Source organism: Gopherus evgoodei, chromosome 14 (genome assembly GCF_007399415.2).
Source record: "Gopherus evgoodei ecotype Sinaloan lineage chromosome 14, rGopEvg1_v1.p, whole genome shotgun sequence".
Taxonomy (NCBI): Eukaryota; Metazoa; Chordata; order Testudines; family Testudinidae; genus Gopherus; species Gopherus evgoodei.
The window spans coordinates 16996054-17018211 of NC_044335.1; the positions used below are offsets into that span (position 1 = coordinate 16996054).

General features: G+C 42.3%; 1 protein-coding gene across 3 annotated transcripts; it reads left to right on the forward strand.

The window, feature by feature from the left end:
• The first annotated feature begins 7961 nt into the window (after window positions 1-7961).
• SPATA2 (spermatogenesis associated 2) lies at window positions 7962-19830 on the forward strand. 3 transcript variants are annotated; one of them, XM_030533282.1, is made up of 3 exons: window positions 7962-8038; window positions 13524-13950; window positions 16669-19830. In XM_030533282.1, exons 2-3 carry the CDS (start codon window positions 13633-13635, stop codon window positions 17920-17922), a joined length of 1572 nt encoding a protein of 523 aa, XP_030389142.1. In that variant the 5' UTR covers window positions 7962-8038; window positions 13524-13632; the 3' UTR covers window positions 17923-19830. The 3 variants fall into 3 exon arrangements, with proteins under 3 accessions (XP_030389142.1, XP_030389143.1, XP_030389141.1); XM_030533283.1 differs by having other exon boundaries at window positions 7964-8004; XM_030533281.1 differs by lacking the exon at window positions 7962-8038 and adding an exon at window positions 8099-8289.
• Window positions 19831-22158: the final 2328 nt, after the last annotated feature.

Here is a 22158-nt window from a genome sequence, read left to right on the forward strand (position 1 = left end):
TAGTCTGGAGAAGGGCTGGCAGGGCCGGGGGCCGCCAACGGCGCTGCGGGCAAGGGGAGTGGCCAGGGGTCACAGCTGGGCAGGAGGTGATTCCAGTAAAGGAACATGTGGTTGTGGACAGGGAAGGACCCAGGCATGGGCACAGGCACACAAGGGCGTTCCTTGGGGTAGCGGAGCACAGCCAGGCAATGGAGAAAAGGGATGCAACATGGCATAGATGCAACCAGCCATTGGTAGATTAGCTAAAATTTCCTCTCTCTTTCCTTCTATGGGTATGTGGCGTGACATGGGCCTTTGGCTGCCACCTTCCACCACAGATGCGGCTGCATTTCACTGATTCTCTGTGTGTACAGCTCATGCAGTACTTACTATGGAGGCACTAGGACCCAAGTGATGCCTTTTCTCTCACACCTCCTCCCATGTGGCCTTTGTGGGAAAGGTAATCCCAGAGAGGACGGAGCTGTGGACTCCAGCTGGCAACCAGAGCAGAGACCTCTAGACAGCCAGAGAACGTCCTCATTTTTAGAGGATGTTCTCTGCCCTGTGCAGATTGGCTCTTTGCCCTAACCCTCCCCTTCACAGTCCTTTCACCTCTGCTTTACTCTACACTTGCCCTTCTTACTGCCTTCTCCCCTGCCTGATCCTCCTGCTCTTCCCTTTCCTAAGTAGCTCCACTGTCCCCCAAAAGTGGCACTAACATGTTTGTTGCCCTCACATTGTTCACTCAGCACATGTGGGGTACCCCTTCCCCCGCCCTGCGTCTGTCTGGTCTATTTGAATTGTAAACTCCTCAGGGCAGGGACCATCCATTACTCTGTACAGTGCCTTTTACAATGGGGCCCCATTCTTGGTTGACCTTTAAATACTATTGTAATAAACATGAGTAATAATACTAATTAATAAGTAGGATTCAGGTACTATATAGATGTAAGATTATTATAATTAGCATGAGAACACACCTTTCACTTCTACTGAAACAGCCTGGACTAGAAATGTGTAAGTGATACATAGGAGATGGATCCTGAAGATGGTTAGAGACTGGGGTTGCACATATCTAAGGAGAGAGCGGGAGGAAACAGTGCTGAAGAATAAGGAGCTGTGGTTGAGATACTTCAGATTAAGACTGGTTAAGTGAAAGGAGCTCAGCTCCATCTCTTCACGCCATCCCATAATATGGGGAGGTCAACAGGTGACAATATACTGGGGGTGTGTGTAAAGTTAAAACTATACTTTCTCCCCCATAGTGACTTGTTAGCCTGGAGAATCCACTGCATCCAGAGATCAAAGGCTGAAACCAAATCTTAACTTTAAAACAGGCTGGAAAATATGGCCAGAAACATTCGTAGTAATGCTAAAATAGGAATGTCAAATCTCATGCCTCATGTCTTAAATACTTTACCACAGGGCACACTCTGTCATGCCATACACAATATTGAACAACTAAGTGTGTTATTGGCAGGTTTCATCTTCCCCTGAAATGGCAGGTATTGGCCACTATTTGGTGGCAGATCACCTTATGGTTTACGATTTGATCTTGTAAATCCTTGTTCACTGTGCAACAGGGAACATAAGGCTGCTGCACTGCAGTTAAGTGTGAGCAGAAGCTATGTGTGGGTGCAAGTACTAAGCACTGGGGGCCATTGAAAGCCCGGTGAAGTCAGTGAAAGGATTCCTATTGACTTGAATGGGCTTTGGATCAGGCCCAAAGTGTAGCCCTGTGGAATGAGCAAATAATAAGTGTAAAGCCCCTTGTGTGTCTACTCCATTGCAACAGTGCAGGGTTAAAAAAAAGCAATGCCAAGGGAAGAATGGCCATGTCTGAAGAAAGGTGGTCTTAAATAGTGTCTTTATCACTCCAATTAAATATTTAGTTATATGATCGTTGAGCCTTAATTTTGCTATTAGTCGGGAGTTACTTGTCAGTGATGCAGAAGCACTGCCATTGTAACACCCTCAGTGGCAGGCAGGAGCAAACTGGACTTCAGTACATGAGCCTCTATCACATGAGCTAAAAGCCTACTGGCTGTTAGCTAAGGCTGTAGAACAAACTCATTAATCTCTCTCTCTCTCTCTGTGTTTCTAAGTGGTCTTGGTGCCACTAGATGAGACAAAACACCACACCCAGGACGTGAATGGTTTATACCAGTGGTTCAAGAAAAGCCCCTGGCAGACCGGGCTGGTTTCTTTAGCTGCTGCATCCGCAGGTTTGGCTGATGGCGGCTCCCACTGGCCATGGTTCGCCTGGCCAATGGGGGCTGCAGGAAGCGGCGCGGGCTGAGGGATGTGTTTACACCATTATTGCAGAACTGGGTTCCCCTATGCTCCTGCTCATCATACTTACATAAGCAACACGGCAGCTGTGAGATATAGGATCAAGACTTTAACAGACTGATGGTCTGATACAGTACAGTGAATCTTTCGTGCTTAAGATTGCACTTAAGGGGAGCAGCGGGGGCAAAAAACCTAACCAGCTTTGAGACTGAGCTTGATAAATTTAAGAAGAGAATGGTATGATGAGACTGCCTACAACTGATCTGCAGCTTACATCTCCATTGGCCAGCGATGGGACACTAGATGGAGAGGCTTCTGAGTTACTACAGATCATTCCATCCCAGGTTTTTGGCTGGTGCATCTTGCCCACAGGCGAAGGGTCTAACTGATCACCATATCTGGGGTCAGGAAGGAATTTTCCCACACATCAAATTGGCAAAGACCCTGGGGTATTTTTCTCTTCCTCTGCAGTACGGTGCACAGGTCACTTGCCAGTTTAAACTAATGTAAATGGTGGATTCTCTGTAACTGGAAGCCTTTAAATCAGTGGTCACCAACACATCGATCGTGATCAACTGGTCGATCCTAGAGCCTCTGCCAGTTGATCGCAATTGCCAGGCTACTAAAAGTTGCCTCCACTCCTGACTGAATGGCCTTGAGCCCATCCGAGCTCGCCCAAGTGCCGCTCCAGGTGAATCACTTGAGGAGCCAATCTTGATCCGGTGCATTGGGGCTCAGGCAGGCAGCCTGCCTGCCCAGGCCGCATGCTGCTCCTAGAAGCAGCTGGCTGCAAGCACTGCCCCCACAGCTCCAATTGGCTGGGAGCTGAAGGACGGTGCTGGGGGCAGGGGCAGCACATGGAGCCGCCTCCCTGCCCCAGGGCTGCAGAGACATGCCAGCAGCTAGCTGCTTCCAGGAGCAGCATGGGGCGTGGGCAGGCAGGCAGCCTGCCTGAGCCCCACTGCACCACTGACCAGGAGCCGCCTGTGGCAAACGCCTCCTGGCCGGAGCCTGCACCTCATACCACACCCCAACACTCTGCTCCAGCCCAGAGCTCCCTCCTGCACCAGACTTCCTCCCAGAGCCTTCACCTCCTCCTGCACACCAATACTCTGCTCCAGCCCAGAGTGCCCTCCTGCACCAAACTTCCTCCCAGAGCCCGCACCCCTCACTCCTGCACCCCAACCTCCTGCCCCAGGCTCAGCCCGGAGCCCTCTCCCACACTCCAAACCCCTCGGCCTCAGCCCAGAGCATGCACCCACTCCCCCAGCCCTCTATCCCCACCCCAGCCTGAAAGCAAAAGTGAGTGAGGGTGGGGGGAGTGAATGACAGAGGGAGGGAGGAATGGAGTGAACAGGGCAGGGCCTCCGGAAAGGGGCAGGGTAGATCCTGGGTTGATCTTAAATTCAAAAAGTGATTTTGTGCGTAAAAAGGCTGGAGACCACTGCGTTAAATCATGATTTGAGGACTTTAGTAACTCAGTCAGAGATTAGAGGTCTATTACAGGAGTGGATGGCGAGGTTCTGTGGCCTGCAATGTGCAGGAGGTCAGACTAGATGATCATTATGGTCCCTTCTCACCTTAAAGGCTATGAGTGACTGAACAGAATAATGATAAATCTTTTTTATAAAAAAAATAAGCATCTTTTCTTAACCAAAGTGGTAGCAATTTATGTATGGGGCATGTTGCAGATATTGTCCTAACACACTGTCCCACTATGCAAGATTTAAGTAAAACTTTGAATGTTTCAGAATTAACATTTGGTTGGGAGGAAGTTACAGAGAGAGGAGTGGTGTGAAATTCAAATCAGGAAGACAGAAGGAAAAATACAGGAGGAAAACATACTGTATAGGTGATGCCAAATGTTTCCATTCATGTGCCAAAAGATACTTGTCACTTAACTAGCAGAATTAGAAAATCAAAGCCAGGGATACATTGCCAATGACAGAAGGCCTCTGTTCTTTTCTCAGAACTGTGTTCACAACACTCATATTAACAGCACATGCATATCCACGGGTAGATTTCATCCTGAGTTTCAATTTCTGAACCAGCTGCAAAATGTTAATGTGTCAGATTCAAGCCCTTATCTTATGGTGCCTGACTCTGTCTTATAGTTTAGACTTTGCTAACACCTTGCTGCTGCTGAAAGTGCTATAGGCCTCCTGAAAACTGAATTCACTGAGTGCTCTATCAGATGGAGTCTCCTGCCATATGTGGAATACAAGGCACTGAAGATGCAGAGAAAGAACAACTATAGTGTAGCCAGACCCTGAGAAACATTCAGAGTTGGTCTTGCAAAACACTCAGCTTCTGTTCAGCTGTAAAACACACAGATTAGCACTCACCAGCAGCAGTCTTATTAGAATCTAAACATGGTTAGTAGAACAACAAGCCTATTATGGTTCACATAGAATAAAAAAAGGAGGAGGACTACTTGTGGCACCTTAGACTAACAAATGTACTTGGGCATAAGCTTTCACGGGCTAAAACCCACTTCATCAGATGCATACAGTGGAAAATACAGTAGGAAGATATATATACACAGAGAACATGAAAAAATGGGTGTTGCCATACCAACTCTAACAAGACTAATCAATTAAGGTGGGTTATTAACAGCAGGAGAAAAAAACTTTTGTAGTTATATCAGGATGGCCCATTTCCAGCAATTGACAAGAAGATGTGAGTAACAATAGGGGAAAAATTAGCATGGGGAAATAGTTTTTACTTTGTATAATAAGTCATTCACTCCCAGTCTTTATTCAAGCTTAATTTAATGGTGTCCAGTCTGAAAATTAATTCCAGTTCTGCAGTTTCTCATTGGAGTATGTTTTTGAATTTTTGTCATGGGAGAATTGCGACTTTTAGGTCTATAATTGAGAGACCAGGGAGGTTGAAGTGTTTGCCGACTGGTTTTTGAATGTTATAATTCTTGACATCTGATTTGTGTCCTTTATTCTTTTGCATAGAGACTGTCGGGTTTGGCCAAGGTATGTGGCAGAGGGGCATTGCTGGCACATGATGGCATATATCACATTGGTGGATGTGCAGGTGAACGAGCCTCTGATGGTGTGGCTGATGTGATCAGTACTCCTGGTTCTTTTTGCTGATATAGACTAACACAGCTGCCACTCTGAAACCAGTCACCATAGCAGAAAAAGTGAACAGGCTTGGACATCAAAAATTAGCTCCCTTCAAGCAGAATGTACAGGAAATGGAGTTTGTTAGTTTCAGACTAATCTTAAGTGAAACAAGAGGTAAATGTTCCTGTACTAAAAACAAATACTTTTAAAAATAGCTAAAGCAACAGAGTGTAAGTAATTGTAGTCAGCAGGCAGAATCTGCCTGGTTTTTGACATTAGCCTCAAGGCTGTAGGTTGTCCACATTTTATTCATTATGTTATTACTTGCATATGGTTTTGAGTGTCTTGTCGTAACAAAATGTAATGCTATTTTCCCCTTCATTTACCTTCAAGGCTGCTCTGGCTACAGAAGAAATATTGACCTTTTTAGAAAAGGATAATGCTGCTTTTTTTGTGGCTTTCAAACCAACCAGATATTAGAGAAATGTGTAGAAAAATTGTATCATGATTTATCAATTGATTTCATTGTTGTGACTGAATAGCCACATTATTTAAAAGGACAATTAATTTTTTACTGTAATTATGATGGAACTAATTTCTCCTTCCCTAGATAGAGAGGAAATTATGTTGCTGGAAGTGTCCTTAATATCTTTCGGAAGAGATGTAAGACCAAGGGTCTGACTCTTTGTGATCATTCAAAATCCCACCCCATCCTGAGTATAAGCAGGACTAGTAACTCAGTGACCCTGTCTAAACTTTTCTTCCTTCCACTATAGTGCAGCATGCTGTTCCCACCCTACACAAGTGGTTGTTTTTTAGCAGTTCTGCTGGAGTGCTATGGGTGTCCCAAGAAATATACCATGCTATGTTGCCAATTCTTGCCGTTTTATCACAAGTCTTGCAATATTTAATGTTTTTTTCCTAAAGCCTCAGCTGCTAGATTCTTGTAATTACATGAAAATCTCAATTTTCATTTTAAAGTATGTTTCTAGCTCATGGTTTTAGAAAAAGGTGGAGAATGTGAACCTTAAAAGCTCAAAACCCAAAAGCAAACTAATCCCCCCCCCCACTTATTTTCAAGTCTCATGGTTTGGGGTCCTGAACCATGCTCTTTGAATACATAGCATTGGGAATTTTGGAACCTATAGCAGTAGACTGACCAAAGCTCATCCTCCTCTCTGGATCTCTGTGCAGCATAGGTCATGCAGTAACCACTAAACCAGGTCAAAACTTTAAAAGTATTCACAGTATTTTTTTCATTCCATACCATTTTCTGACAGTTAAATCATCCACAGATGGCCAGGCCCAAGCTCGGAGACAGCATTTACTTTTCAAGGTGGAGTCTGTGGGGTGGCAACTTTGTCCTATTATGAGGCATTGGTTGCAAAGCCTGTGAGGAGCTTCTCAGTCATTGAGGCCTGGGCTACACTACAGAGTTAGGTCAATGTAAGGCAGCTTACATTGACCTAACTCTGTAAGTTTCTACACTGCAATGTTGCTCCCACTGATGTAAATTGCCCGCTACACCAATTTAATAACTCCACCGCCGTGAGAGGCTCCAGTTAGGTCCATGTAGTTAGGGCAATACAATATCTTTGTAGACACTGCATTGTTTACATGGCCTGTTGGCTGTCAGTCCCATGCAAGGCTGTCAGTCCCATTCAATTTCACTGCTGGTAGGCTCCCTCCCTGCTCTGGAGCTGGGACCCTAGCAGCACCAAGAATCCTGCCTGCAGATGAGGCTCCCAGGGCTGCTGCTGTGGTAAGAAGAGCCTGTCAGTACCCAGAATCCTGTCTCCAGCTGGGCACTCACAGGCTGACTGCTGTGTTGAAGGGAACCTGCGAACCTCATATTCCACCTGTGAGCCCTGCACCAGGCCAGCAGCTCGGGCTGTCAGCCTGTGGCAGAGTGAGGGGAGTGCTCAAGCAGTTGGTGCCCTACAATGCCTCACTTCAGTCAGTGGCAGCACTGCTGGGGAGAATGCGCACCATTGACAGAACAAGCATGGTGTGGACGTGAAACACCACTTTAGTTACTGCTGTGGTTGTATGTAGACTTAAGTTAACTAAATTTTATATCAGAGGGGTAGCCATGTTAGTCTGGATCTGTAAAAGCAGAAAAGAGTCCTGTGGCACCTTATAGACTAACAGACGTTTTGGAGCATGAGCTTTCGTGGGTAAATACCCACTTCGTCAGATGCATGTCCGTACTGTAGACAAGCCCTTCGCCAGTGCCTCAGAGCCTGATCCATCTGCACCCTCACCAAACAAGGCGCCTGCTGAACTGGAATCTAGTTCCAGTTGGTCTGGCAGTGGCCAGGCACTTCCCAGGACAATCAGCGCCCTGCCTCCGGAGTCGCCCTGTTGTGGAAAGCCCAGTTTTGTTCAGTAGGCCACTTCCAGCCTAGGCCCTGCTGGGCAGGGGTACCCAGGCCCCATGTACTCTGAAGGCCTATGGGGGAGCCCTCAGGCCATGGCAGGAAAAGAGGCTACTCTAGCCCTTTAAATCCCTCTCTATGACATCACACGGGAGATTACGCCTCACCAGCGGCGCACGCGCAATGAGAACATGCAACCGTATTACGTCACTTTCTCTAAACTGATTTGCTGCTGGGTTGTGGCTACCGCTGTTTCGCTTCGGCTGGACAGAGGGGTATGTGGCTGCCTCGCCGTAGGGCGGGGCACGGGTAAGAGAGAGGAGCGGACCACACCGCTCCCTCACGAGCTAAGGCCACTGTCGATTCCTTCTCGAGAGCACTGGGCATGCGCCAAAACTCTTCCGGGTCCTTCTGCTTCCCTACTCGCTCCCACAGGGGTCACTTCCGGCTGCTTGAGGGAGGACGGGGGTCTGTATCCGGGGCACGGGCGGCTTCCTGCAGGCGGGCGGCAGCGGTGACTGGTCGCGGGACCCGGATCCGGTTTCCCCTCGTTGCAAGCTGTGAGTGAGGCGGCCCCAGCTGGGGAGAGCCCCGAGGCGGAGCAGGGCCCTGTCCCAGCTGCCCCTTCCCGGGCGGTCCCTCTCGGGCGGCTCCGGGTCGTAAGCGCTGCGGGTCCTTCTCGGACCCCCGCTTCGCCCGGCGCTTATGCGCCTACCGGTGCGGGGTGCCCGGCCTGCCCCGAGGCGCGGGCTCTGCGTTTCGCTTTCACTAGCCGGGGGAGGTTTGTATAGGCAGGTATAGCCCTTTCGCGCAGAGCCCCGCCAAGCACAGGTGTAGAAGGGCCCGAGAGATCTCGGGCTCCCCGTGGCCTGCCCCAGCCCCAGTAATGTAATCGGAGACTTCCTCCTCTGGGAGGTTGGGAGAAAATGCCTCTGAGGGTGTAAAGATCTGCCCATGGAATTATTTTGGAGAGGTTGTATGTCCTGTGTTGTGCAGGAGGTCAGATTAGGTGATCCCATCCCAATATTCCTTTCTGCCCTTGGGATCTATGAAAAAACTAATGCCACGATGTAGTGTATACAAACAAGGTTCTTCCATTGACTGTCTCATGCACAGCAGGTTTTGAAAAGGGCCTTAAGGCTACATCTACACTGCAAACATAAATAAATACCATCACTACCAAATGACAGCAAGTCTCAAAGCCCAGTCAACAGACTTGGGCTCATACTGTCAGGCTAATGGTAGCTGTATAGATGTGCTGAAGCTCTGAAATCCCAGGAGGAGCGAGAGAGGTCTCAGAGATTGAGTTCCAGACCAGTTGGGAAAATCTGCATTGCTACTTTTTGCTCTGTAGCCAGAGTCAGTCGACCCAAGCTCCGAAGCTTGATGCTGTGGTGTTTGGTTGGTTTTGGAGTGTAAATGTACTCAGGAGCAGAGAGGATGGGAGCCCATGCAGGTAACTGAAGGCCAGCAATGATTTCTAATAAAGTTTCCTGACTTTGTATCTGGCCCAGGAAGGCTCTGAGGCAGAATTAGCAGCAAAGTTGGCTGATGATTAGCAGTGGAAGTATATTCAGGAGAATGCTTTCTTTGAAAATGTAGAATTGGCAACATATTAAGTGAGGAGAGTGGGAGAGAGCTTGGTTTTCCCAAACAGCATATCATGGAAACAGGATTGAGAAGGATACCAGGTTAGATCAGGATTTCAATCCATTAGCTATAGGTTCAGAAACTGAGCTGGGTACACCGGGTCAATTTATTTTATAGGTTCAGTTGAATTCGGGTTTAAAAAAAAAATAGCTGCCTGCTCGATGAGACCCTGTTGCATGAGCCTCTCAACCTCAAATTGCAGGGATATGCCTGTGGGTTTGTGGTAAAATTATTTTGATGGTTCAGCCACATTTCATGCCGAGTAGCTCAGTGTAATATGAAAGCTATGTTCTCGCTGCCTGGGTCAAGGAATCCCTCTTATAAAGTCCTGATTCAAAGAGTTCATGAGTATTTTGAATGGTACCAATTTGAGTAGTTAAGAATTATGGCAGAAATAGCACGGGGATTTTCTTCAGTAGGTCAGGGGATTTTTCTTGATGGATGCTTTAGAAACCATTTTAAAGACCAGTATAAGACTGCGTGGGTTTTGTTTATTCTTAATGGGACAGAATTATTTGACTTCCCTATAGATTGGCAATTTCAGAGCAATGATGATTCAGCTTTTTCTAATGTAATCACAGTTCTGAAGGTGGCACATTTATTGTCTTATAAATATGCTTAATATGTCAGCTATCTTTCTTTAGCTTTGTCATTTTGAAGAGTTTTAGTACTTCTGGGTCAACTCTTAACTGAAATACTACAGTTTATAAAAAAACTGATGGCTTTGATTGAGGGTGATACATTAATGTATGCTGTAGGCTGCTGTCTTTTAACAAACTTAATCATAATCTAGGATGCCTTAACATTCAAAAACATTTTTGTGTTGTTAAGCATTTTCTTGTGCTCAATGCAATAGTTTTCGTTTTCTTTTTTTTTAAGTGTTGATGAAAGCCTTAGTGACTGAAATCCTATTTCAGCCTCAAAGGTAACAGCATGTGTAGCAGCATATTGTAAACTTTCCTCATGTTGCTATAATGGTATTTCACCTCTACGCTAGAGTAAATGTTCCTTGGATTGAAAGGGCTGCTGAATCTCAATGGCCCATTCATTTTTTTATTTCTGTGCTGAGACTTTCAGTGATGAAGGGGTACAGAAATATTAGTGGCTTTCTTTAGTCCACTAGGAACTGGACTAAGACGACAGCTCATAGTATCAGAGGGGTAGCCAAATTAGTCTGGATCTGTAAAAGCAGCAAAGAGTCCTGTGGCACCTTATAGACTAACAGACGTATTGGAGCATGAGCTTTTATGGGTGAATACCGACTTCGTCGGATGCATTCGTTGAAAGCTCATGCTCCAATATGTCTGTTAGTCTATAAGATGCCCCAGGACTCTTTGCTGCTTTTACAGCTCATAGTATGTAGGTTATCAAATAGTCATGAGATGTTACAACTTTCAGTGAGTGATTTTCAGGGAAAGGGCTCAATATTCTTTAACAATCTTCTGAGCCAGGGAAAGTCATTGCTATTCAACCAGGTTTATTTGTGCACTGAATTTCTTGTCAAGTACTGTAACCATGTATGGTGGAAGTAAACTGTTGCCATCATACACCTGTTAGAACCCGCCTGCTGATTAGTGAACTGTTAAAGATAGGATTTTTCAGGGAGTTAAACTGTAAATGTTGAGAGGCAAAACAAGAGTTCTCTTGAAAGTTGTTGCCTTCTGTCTAAGGCTTTGTCTACGCTGGCACTTCCGTTGTTAATTTTATCGCTCAGGGATGTGAAAAAACAAACCCCTGAACAACAAAAGTTTTAATGACGGAAAGCTGGTGTGGACAGTGCTTCACTGGTGGAGTCGTGCTCCCAGTGACAACGCTACTGCCCCTTGTTGAAGGTGGTTTTGTTTTGTCACTGGGAGGACTCTCTCCTGGTGACAGAGTGGCTACCCTGTGCACCTTACAATGGTATGGCCGTAGTGGCACAGCCATGCCGTTGTAAGGTGTGCAGTGTGGACGTAGCCGTAGTTTGTCTCATATTTTGATTTTCAGACATGAGCTGGTGAACTCTGGCATGCCCACAAATGGCAAGTCATGGGAGCTTGAGATGATTATGAATGTCCTGCTTTGAGCAGGGGATTGGACTAGATGACCTCCTGAGGTCTCTTCCAACCCTGATATTATATGATTCATAAGATCTTTACGAAGGACTTACTTGTCTTTAGGGGACTTCCTAATCATGATGCCCCATTCATGAAACAAAGATGCTGTATTGTACAATTATTGAAAATAGAGATGGAGGTTAGGATATCTAATCCAGCTCCATTCTAGTGCAGGATTGTTTCCTGTTTAAGTCTATTATCCAGACTGATTTGAAAGTCCCAGTTGATTGGAAGCAATCAGAGCTCTTTTGCATAGCCTAATTATTTAATTTGGGAGGGGGGTGGTCGTTGAGTAGTGGCATTCTGCTGCTTTTATCCCGTTCTGTTTTATACAAATAAAGTAATAACTTTAGGAAAGGGGCAGTAAATTCATCCTGTGGAGAAGACTCAATTGCATTTTTATGTACGGATCTTTGGCTGAGGTATGAATTTAGCACTCCATATTCCGTGTAATTCCCAGCAGAACTCTCTGATTTCAAGAGGGAAGCATGTACAAGCGATCTTTGAGCAAAACTTCTAGCTTGTTTGTTCACTTCCTCATTGTTGTATTCAGCATTACTTGGTGAAAGAATATTCTTGAATTTGGGGCCATTGAAATTTCTGATCTTGGTTTCTTTCTTCTACGTCCTCTTTTTTCCCCCTTTCTTCTTCTTTAATGTCTTCCTGATGTATGATCTGTCCAACAGCAATTCTACACACACACACACACACACACACACACACGCTCTCTCTCTCTCTCTCTCTTAATTCCCATCTGCTAAAATGATCAGCAACTGAATAATTACTGATGGCGTTTACATGGGCTTAATGCAGGTTGGGGAGTTCACACTTTTGAGTAATTGTTTTAGGCTGACTGCAGACTCAGAAAGACAACACTCCATTGACTTACATTTGGATCACAGCTGGGAGGTTTTCACAACCATAAGGACTAGATGTGTACTTTCTTTAAAAATGAGAGCTTGTATTCTGTAGAATCTGGATGACATCAGGGCAACACAAATACATCTCTGCTTTGGTAGCATTTGGAAGCCAGTGTAAAGGGCTTGCCTATGCAAGAGACAACAAGTCACTAAAGTAGAAACACACATTAATACACTTGTAAAAACCATAAGTAACGAAGGTTTTGTACTACACTGGCATAGTGGGTCCAAGCAGGGCCCGTACTAGTTGTTAAAAGTAGGGATCCCGGCCTTTTGATGTAACTGCAAGTTTCAGGCTAAAATCTTGGCTGTGCCACTTGCTGCCCACTGCCTCCTCTTCAGTTGTATGCAAACTCTTCCACAGTTGTGAGATGAGTGTCGAACAGCCCCACCTCCTTGGCAGGTAGAATATGCACAGCTGGATAGGATTATCAGTCGCACACAGAGGCTCACAGATAAGGTACAGCTAGAAAGACTAGAGTGCTGGGCTGCGTAGTCCATGCAGTTAGAGAGAATTACAGCAGAAGTCCTGAGTTAAGTAGAAGGAACCCTTTTGGAGCAATTCATGTTATTTATATATTTTTTCTGGAGAAAGCAAAATAATAGATTAATAAAGTCCCTGATTATAGTTCTCCATGCAATTTAACTCAGTAGCCCCCAGAACAGTATAAACAAGTCACTTTGTTTTCATCGCACCATACCCTTGCTTTTAGTCATCAAGCCATTCTATTCTTACGGACCAAAAAGCAACTCTGCTCTCTTTAGGCTCGCATGCACTTAATTTCTTTGGGGCTAAGGCTGCCTTGGCTCAAAGAGCCAGATGGGACTTGTGGAAATTGTTATGGACTCATTGCTGGGATTTAACTCCCAAATGTCTATATCAGTCTCTGACTTGGCTTTGTTCTAGAATGCAGTTGGAGAGGAGTGTATAATGGCTGTGAAAGGCTCTCCATGGGGCACCAAAAGACCAGTACACCTATTACATGATTACAGAAGCCTGAAGAGTTTGTGGTTGGAATCTACTGCTCCATGAACAACTCCACAGGCTCCTGTGGGTATGTGGAAATTACAGGCATGCTGGAGCAGTACAGCTGTAATGACTTATCTTTGTTTTTCTTTTTATTCCAGAAGAATCACGATTACTGAAAACTGTAAAAGGCTCAATAATCCGCCTGTTGCAGAGTAACCATGGAAGAGACGAGGTAGCCACCCAAGAGTGAGCCAAAGTCCTATTTCAATGGATTCAAAATATAAAGACGATTTATTTAAGAAGTATGTACAGTTCCATGAATCCAAATTGAATGCTTCTGACAACAAACAGCGCCCTGTTAATGATGAATATCTGCGAGTGGCAGCCTCAGCCTTACTCTGCCTTCCCAGGATTGATCCCTTTTATAGATTCCGGTTGATTAAATTTTATGAGATGATTGAAAATTCACTAAGATCCCTGAAATCCTCAAATTTACGTTCTCTCCATAGTGCATTCACTATGCTGGAGATGATAGGAATTAATCTCTTTCTTTATCCTTGGAAGAAGGAATTCAAAACTATAAAGGTAAGACGTTTCACATGTGGAGGTAATACTTAGAACAATGATTTGTAGTTTCATCTAACTTTATTTCTGAGTGTTTTTTGCGTTGCTGCATGACAGATAGGCAGTCCTGGAGTCTGAAATCCTCTCTCTATCCATAAAACAGGCAGAATCAGTGCAAGCATCCCCCTCCGGCTCCCCTCCCACTGGCCTGCTGTTGTATCCTGACTTTGACAGCGAGGGAATACCACTAGGGTGAATGAATAGTTGACTTCTAAGTTCACTCTATATTTGCCCTGTCTGCCAGAACTGCTATTAATTTAGCACTAATTGCAGTGTGCAGTGTTTTGTGAAGTGGACACTTGTTTACCAGGAATTGGATTGGAAACCTCAACTCATTTCACACTGGCAGGCAAACTTCTTTAGTTTGCTTTAAGAACATCTTTCTTCATTCCTGATCACGTGGAGCCTTGATTTTTTTTCTTTTTAATGTCCTTTTCAAATTCTTTACCTGTGTCAGGGTCTTTGTTTGAGACTGATAGTATTTCAAAAGCCTAATATACTTCTCATCATCTGTGCTATTTGTTTAATAATTGCATATAACTCAGCTTAGATCATGGAAGCAACCTAATTAGCTTCTCTTCCACTGTCAGTTTTGAGTCTGTCTTGTCTTTTTGGTTCTCATTTATACTGGATCAAAGCTGCAGTGTTTGAGTTGTGAACACTACAGGTGACATTTTAAATCCAGGAGAAAATTGTTTTTGAAAGTTGCATATAAACACTTCTAATACAGCCTTACAAAGCCTTTTTCTATACACTAAACTATTTGACGGTGTCCTTTTTTTTAAAAAAAAAAAAAGCACTGTGCAATCTAGTTTCTGCTTTATTTTTTTTGGCGGGGGAGAGATGGATGGGACTATTCCAGAGTAGTAGAACTCTCCATTGGTCTAGTTCCTCATTGCACTGAAGCCCTGACAGGTAAGCTCTTGTCTATTCCAGTCTAGGGCACCTCTTGGGATGCTAACAATGTAGATGTTGGTCATATATTGTCGTTCTTTTTACTACCGTGTACAAGGTTGATAGAGCCAGATCGTTTCCACTTGTGACCCAGTATAGGATTTGAACTCCCGTCGGAGCAAACATCTCAGCTATGTTGCATCACAAGGGATATTTCTTATGGATCCATATGTTTCCTCATCCCCCACGAGCTTCTTTTTTTTTTTTTTTCCTGTAGGCTCTTGACATGTAAAACGTGACTAAGACTCAAGAAAATGTAGAATGTACCTTCCAAATCAAACACTGTAAACCGTCATCCTCATTGGAGTCAATTTTGTTAACAATATTGATGGCTGTCAGCTCTGCTCAGACTGAAATATTTAACCCACTGCTACACATCAGCTCAATGTTTGAGATTTTGTTTAAAAAAATAATACTAATAAGTTTTGAAGTGAGACACTTATGTCTTCATTAGCTTTTTGACACATAGTCATCTGAAAGAAAAACTGTAAGCATGTTGTACAAATTGATTTGAGTGAACTCTCTGCTTTAAAATGTTATGTTTAACCCTGGCCAGATATTTGCATTAAGCTAAGCAGCTCAGAAGAAAGGTCAGTTGTTTCCCAAACATAAAAGATAAGTTTGGGACAGTGTTTCAAATGATTCATTTGTCTGCTGTGTTTTTCTGTCTGAATCAGAAAGCAAGTGCTCATTGAGTTTCTCAAGGCGGGGAATCTTCCATGGCCTTGGATTTTTAGAAAAGAGAGAGTGTACCTAATAGGCCTTGGTAAAAACCGGCCTAGAACATACTTGTTATGTACATGTGTGTTGCATCTTGGGCTTGTATTTTTAACTTCTTTCCCAGGAGACTTGTTCCTCCTCTTGAGGGATTTTCTGTCCTTAATAATTATTAGCATGTGAAGCACCTTTCATCTGAGGCACTTTGTAAATGCACATAATAAATATTATGTCTATTACAGATAGGACATCTGAAGCAGATTATTGTCAATGTTTCATGGCTGCAGAATTTGCTATAAAATCCATCCTTCCTCCAAATATGAACTGTCATTTAAAAATGTTTCAAGCATTATAGTATGAAAACCTTTGAAATGTGAATGGCATAAACCAATGCAGCACTCTTCTTCAGTCTGCAAACATCCTGAACTATTTGCTGAGATTCAAACTAACACTGTTCATTTCAGTACATTTAAGTTTGAAATTGGATAAGATTTTAATGTCAACATTAACAATTTCACTGACTGCTTTAGCAGAAACATCCAGTTAATTTTGTGATCCCATGTTCCCAATATGGCCACAAGATTCTTAAATATTTAGCTGTCCACTACCCACTTCGGAAACCTCCATCTTTCCCCCACCAAAGCTTGTACAGTGCAGTTGTGTTGTAAATTCAATTTCTGGTCCGTTAAAACTGGAATATTTAAGGGAAGCTTAAAATAAACAATTTAATAACAAGAGGATTACATGCTGATCATATGGTCTTCAAATTTAAGCAAAACCTTCCTTTTTTGGAATTATCTGAAGCTGATGCAGAATTTTCAGTCTGTCAAACAGGAGAGCTAAAGAATTTGGGTTCAGCTTTCTTGGAGTACATGTAGTCTTTGATTGTCAGAGGTTGATTAGATAGGACTAACAAGGCTCCTATATTGTGCCCAGCACTGTAGTGTCCGAGCATCTAGTCTGCCACTGAGGTTATAACTTAACTTCCCTTTATTTTCCCCCTTCCAGACCTACACGGGACCTTTTGTTTATTATGTAAAGTCCACACTATCTGAGGAGGATGTAAGACAGATTCTGAACTACATGGGGTATGTCCAAGAACTGGGAACCATGTATAAACTCAAAGAGCTGGTTGATATCTTCCAAGTGAAAATGGTTTCATTTGAACTCTTTTTGGCAAAAATAGAATGTGAACAACTGCTTGAAATTCACTTGCAAGTGAAGGATAAAGGTTATTTGGAGCTTGATGTTGTAAATGAGCGAAAAAATAGCAATGAAGATGTTAGAGGCTGCTCAGAAGCTATGAAACGGCGCACAGAATGCAAAGAAAACTTGAACACTTCTATGGCACGCATGGTTCTTCAGAAATCTGCTAGTGAAAGAGCCCCTAAAGAGTACTTCAAGCCAAAAGTAAGCAAGCCTTCTAAATCCGTGGATACATATGACAGCTATTGGGAAATCAAGAAACCACCATTGATGACTTCGTTGAGTCTAAGAAAAGAACCAATTTTGGTTGATACGGCAGATGACATTAAAGATGAAATAATACGTCCATCACCATCTCTTCTTGCTATGTCAAGCTCTCCACATGGGTGTTCAGATGAATTTCTGCCAATTTCATCCCATCCCAATGGCATGTTAAGAACAAATGTCCCCTACAACTCCTATATTTCTGCTCAAGAAGACTTAGACTTATATACTGATCCTGATTCTAGAAGTATGTTAAATTTTAAAAGACAAGAAGTTAGTAAACCTGATGTATGGCTAATAAGAAATGATGCCAATCCCATTTACCACAAACGTACGCATCTAGCCAAAGAGACAACTTCCCTGAAGTGCCAGAATTGTGGCATAACTTGCGGCACTTCTATTTGCCAAAAGTGTGACAATCTGCTCATCTATAGGCAGGAATATCCAGCAGTGAAACAGAGCAGTTATTCAATCAAAACAATTCCAAATGATGGCTCGTCTCCTGGCTCTGCTTTAAGAGAGAAATCTCAGTATGCATTACAGACTCAGAGTCAAGAAAGAGCTGCTCAGCTGAGTTCAAAATCCAAGCCTTCAGGCACCCTGCGCTGTGGCTTCTGTAACCGATCTGGAGCTTCAAACACATGCACGTTCTGTTCCAAAGTCTCATGTGATGCTTGCCTCAATGCTTACTATTATGATCCCTGCTGTAGAAAGAGTGAGCTACACAGATTCATGCCTAACAATCAATTAAACTATAAATCAACCCAGCTGCCCCACCTTGTTTATAGATAGACTTGAAATTCTGTGTTTATGGGGAGAAACAAGGGCTAAAAACACACGGAATTTTCTGATCTCATTGGTAACAAATATGATACTGACCTCTTTATGTATAAATATTAAAAAAAAAAAACCAGATGTGTCCAGTTTTTGGAAATACATTTCAACGACTAGGTGCCAGTTTCATTTTTAGTGGCTTCACAAATGCTGTGTATACATTAGAGTTCATGCTGCTACCATTTAGGTGGTTCTTATCTGATAACTGCGTTTCAATTTAGATGGGGAGAAGAGCACATTTTCCTTTCAGAGTTGGCAGCTGTTGCACTTTAAGTGACACCACATCTTTGTTATTACATTGCAGTGATTGCCTCACCCAAATAAAACTACATAAGAGTATGAAATTAAGAGCAGCATTTTCAGTGTATAGTGAAATCACTGTCTGTTTTGATAGAGTAACTTTAAAATACTTGCAGGAAGTATTTTCAAATTACTTGGTTGCCAAAAAGGACTAATTTTTGACAAGTTTGGCTGCATTTCCTGAGCTCTAAAATGTAAACACCAGGACATCGCCTCCTCATGTTTCCTCCTTCTCCCTTCCATCCCCCAAGGTGTTTATCTCAAGCTTATACAATCTGAATTTGAAGAGAGTTCTTGCTTTATTTTCTAGTGTTGCCAATACCATCCTACTGGTTTTTACTGTGTGGTATTTTTAAAAGGTGAATATGTATACATGTCACTTAAATTATGCCTTGAGTGTTCTCTTTCCAGTTCAGTACTGATTTTATTCATCTTCTGTTGCACATGTATTAAATCCCATTCCTTGTACTGTAAATAGGTGATTTGGAAACAGTTTATTTTTTAATAAATAGATTCAATATGTTGAATTCTAAAAGTGGTAAAATCATGTAACTATGAAGCCTCTCTGGGTTATTTGTTCAGATGGCTTTTTTTTTTTTTTACTTGTACTGTATTTCATGGTTTACACAGTCACTGTGGCAGACTGATATTATTGGCTCAGAAAAAATTTTGTTTTCTTTGCTTCCTTCTTTAAAGCACCCAAAGCGCTCACTCAGGAGACACCTCTTCTAAATTAATTGGAGTCTTTCCTGAATAAGGACTGCAGGATTTTGGACCTAAGTGCACATTTTCTTCCCTTATGCTTATGGGAACTTTGTATGCATAGATGAAAACCCTGCATCTAAAGCCACTGCAAAGTCTATAGCATAGCTCAGCTGGCAAGGCAGTGATCTGATTAAAATTCACAGAGCTTGTATGACTCTCATTGGAGTAAGTCCATCAGTTGTAGACGAGAATCAGGCAACAAAACTTATTTATTTGTATGACTATCGTGCCTAGGAGCCCTAGTCCTAGACCAGGATTCCATTGTGCAGGGTGCTGTACAGTTTGGCCGTCAAACCACGTAATAAATTAAACTACATCTTCTATGAACAGACTTTAGTCTTATGGGAAAAGAAAATCTGCAAGAGCCTCCTCTTACTTTTTGTCTTTTACATTCAGACAAGCTAGTTAAGACAAAATATTAGGGAACTCAATCTGAGTATTGGAATCAAACATTTAAAATATCTAAAATTATCTAAAGTGTTTATTTATATTTTTTTTAAATTAATCCACTTTGCACTAAAATAATAAATTTTTGAACAGTTTGATTCTAGGTTTTGTTTTGTTTTCTTCCCGAATGTCCATTGTGTGGAAAAAACATGCATGAATGATTGGTCACCAATGTTTTCGTACTGTTTTGGGTTGCGGGGAATTAAATAGGTTAATATTGTAAACTTAAATATTTTAGCCATAAGAGTGTCAGGTATACAAAAGAAAAGACAAAACTTGATTTTATAGAAGGCTGAGAGAGGATACTCTGACTTGCATTAAGAAATAAAGTAAATGGCATGTGGTTAGTTATCAGAAGACAAATCAAGTGACTGCAACTGAAAATGTTATAAGCAGGTATTATCTTGCTGACTGAAGGCTACGGCAGGGGTTCCCAAACTTTTTGTTGGCATGACCCCATTTTAATGAATTCTTTCCTGCCAGGACTCCAGATAGCATGGAAGATGCTGTTTTGTAGAACAGCATGGCATCATCCATGCACTGTGACCTGGCCTGCACTGTATGTGCAAGGTCATGCTGTAGGAGCAAAATGGTGTCTGTCCTCTGTGACCCCATGTACTGATGGTGCATTGTGACCCACAGTTTGGGAACCATTGGGCTAGGCTCAGTATTGCTTAGGTGAATGATGTTAAGGTTTTCAAAATCTTAATGGCTTTTTATAAATACATACATATATATATGTATAAAATAGAACACATGTAGATACAGTATGTATATAATGAAGAATTTAAAACAATTTTACTACTAAAATACAGTCTGTGAGGGTGGCTCTCATTTTGGTAGTTACTTTTTTCTGTTCATCTTTCTGAAGTGTCACGCCTGTTTTGGCTGCTATTCAATGTACCTTCTAGTTCACTAGTTCAACTTCCATATTGTTACTTTCACTACAGTAATTAACTAAAACTGTGATGCCACGTAACTTATACAGTGAACATAGCAGGGACTACTATATTTGCTTTAAAAAGGAAAAGTCCTGTGTTTATATCTGTCATTGAATACTGTAGTACAAAACTGTGTTGAATTGCAAGTGATACCATGCTCTATTTTTTGTGTATCTTACTGTATGGGTTGCTGTGATTGAGACAGTAAAATATATGCTAACTTAAAATGCAGGTGTTTTGCATCTGATTTCTGTTAAAATGTCTGAACATGTTTTGAAGCTCTCTCTTAAAGGCCTGTATCTTTATGGAGGGTGAGAGGGGAAGTTGAGTGCATTTAGATGTCTCTTACATACTTTGCACAAAAGTTTCTCATTTGGGCACTGACCCGTGTGTAAGTGCATGTCAACCAGGAGCCTCAAGTTCATGGAAATTCAGAACATTTCTCATTAAATGTAGACTTTTAAAAAAGTTATTTTAGAAACCTAGCAGCATGAATTTGCTTGGTCCATAATGTGAAGGTTATCATACTGCTTTCTAAGACTATATAGGATACACAGAGCAGATATGTACAGTGTGAGATCCTCCTTTAGTTTACTTGTCAGACTTGATTGACTGCACCATTATGAGGACATAATATGTGTTTCTTTTAAAATCAGCTTCCTGATGTACATACATATGCTATAGCTTTTGTGTAAAATAAGTGGAACTGTTCACATGCATTTTTTGGCAGTTGAGTTGAGCTTGTTGGCTGCATCCTACTGGTTTTGGAGTAAAACTATCTTCCAGATTCCAAACTAGACTGACTTTGGGTTTGAATACGTTTTAAAACTATTACGTGAATGTCATAAACCAGTAGAGGCCCAGTCCTGCAAGCTCTTTATTTCCATATAATTTGAGAAATCAGAGTTCCAGATGCATGTCTGGGAGGATCAGGCAAAAGAAGTTTAACTAAAACATTTTTGCAGTGGCTTACATCCTGGACATCTGTGCATGTAGAGCTAATGTGCATGTAGAGCTAATGTATTTCTAGTGCATATACAAAAAAATTACTTTCTTACTGCCCGACACTTCTGGTTATGGTTCAATTTGTTTTTGCTTCCTCTATTGCTTTGATAAAAGTTTAGACACATTGTCAAGTAGTTTAGCTTGACAGCTTGTATAATTTGCACTCTAAAGGTATTCTATGGAGGATATCCCTCTGGGTTCTAAGCACCTAGTGTGCATTATTGAAAAATATCCAACAGTACCTGTTAAAGGCTATAATATAGTTGCCTTTTTTTAAAGAATATTGAAGAGATTTTTAGATCTTACTGATCTGATTTCTGTAGTGATTATGATTTTGTCCGCATGCTGAGCCTCTGAGTGAGAGACAAAGGTGGGAGTTAGACAAAGTAAGGTAACGTATCAAATGTATTTATTTAGGCTATGATCCAGCTTTCTTTAAAGTTTTGAGCATTGAACCATATTTTTAATGTGTCAGTTGTTGTATGTAGCTAGCAAGAGAGCCAGGCTAAGAACATTCTTACATTTTTTTTTTTTTGGGAGGTGGGGAGGATGTTCTACACCTAATTCTGAACATTTATATAATTGTGTTATTTCTTTAAGGTCAGCTTTATTAAGGCATCTGTGCTTATTCTTGTGAGAGAGCTTTTAACTTGAATGCATTGTTTATCTGTTCTTTATAATTACACTCGTTTTTTACACTTGTACCCATCTTGAAAACATTTTTTGGCAATGGCCT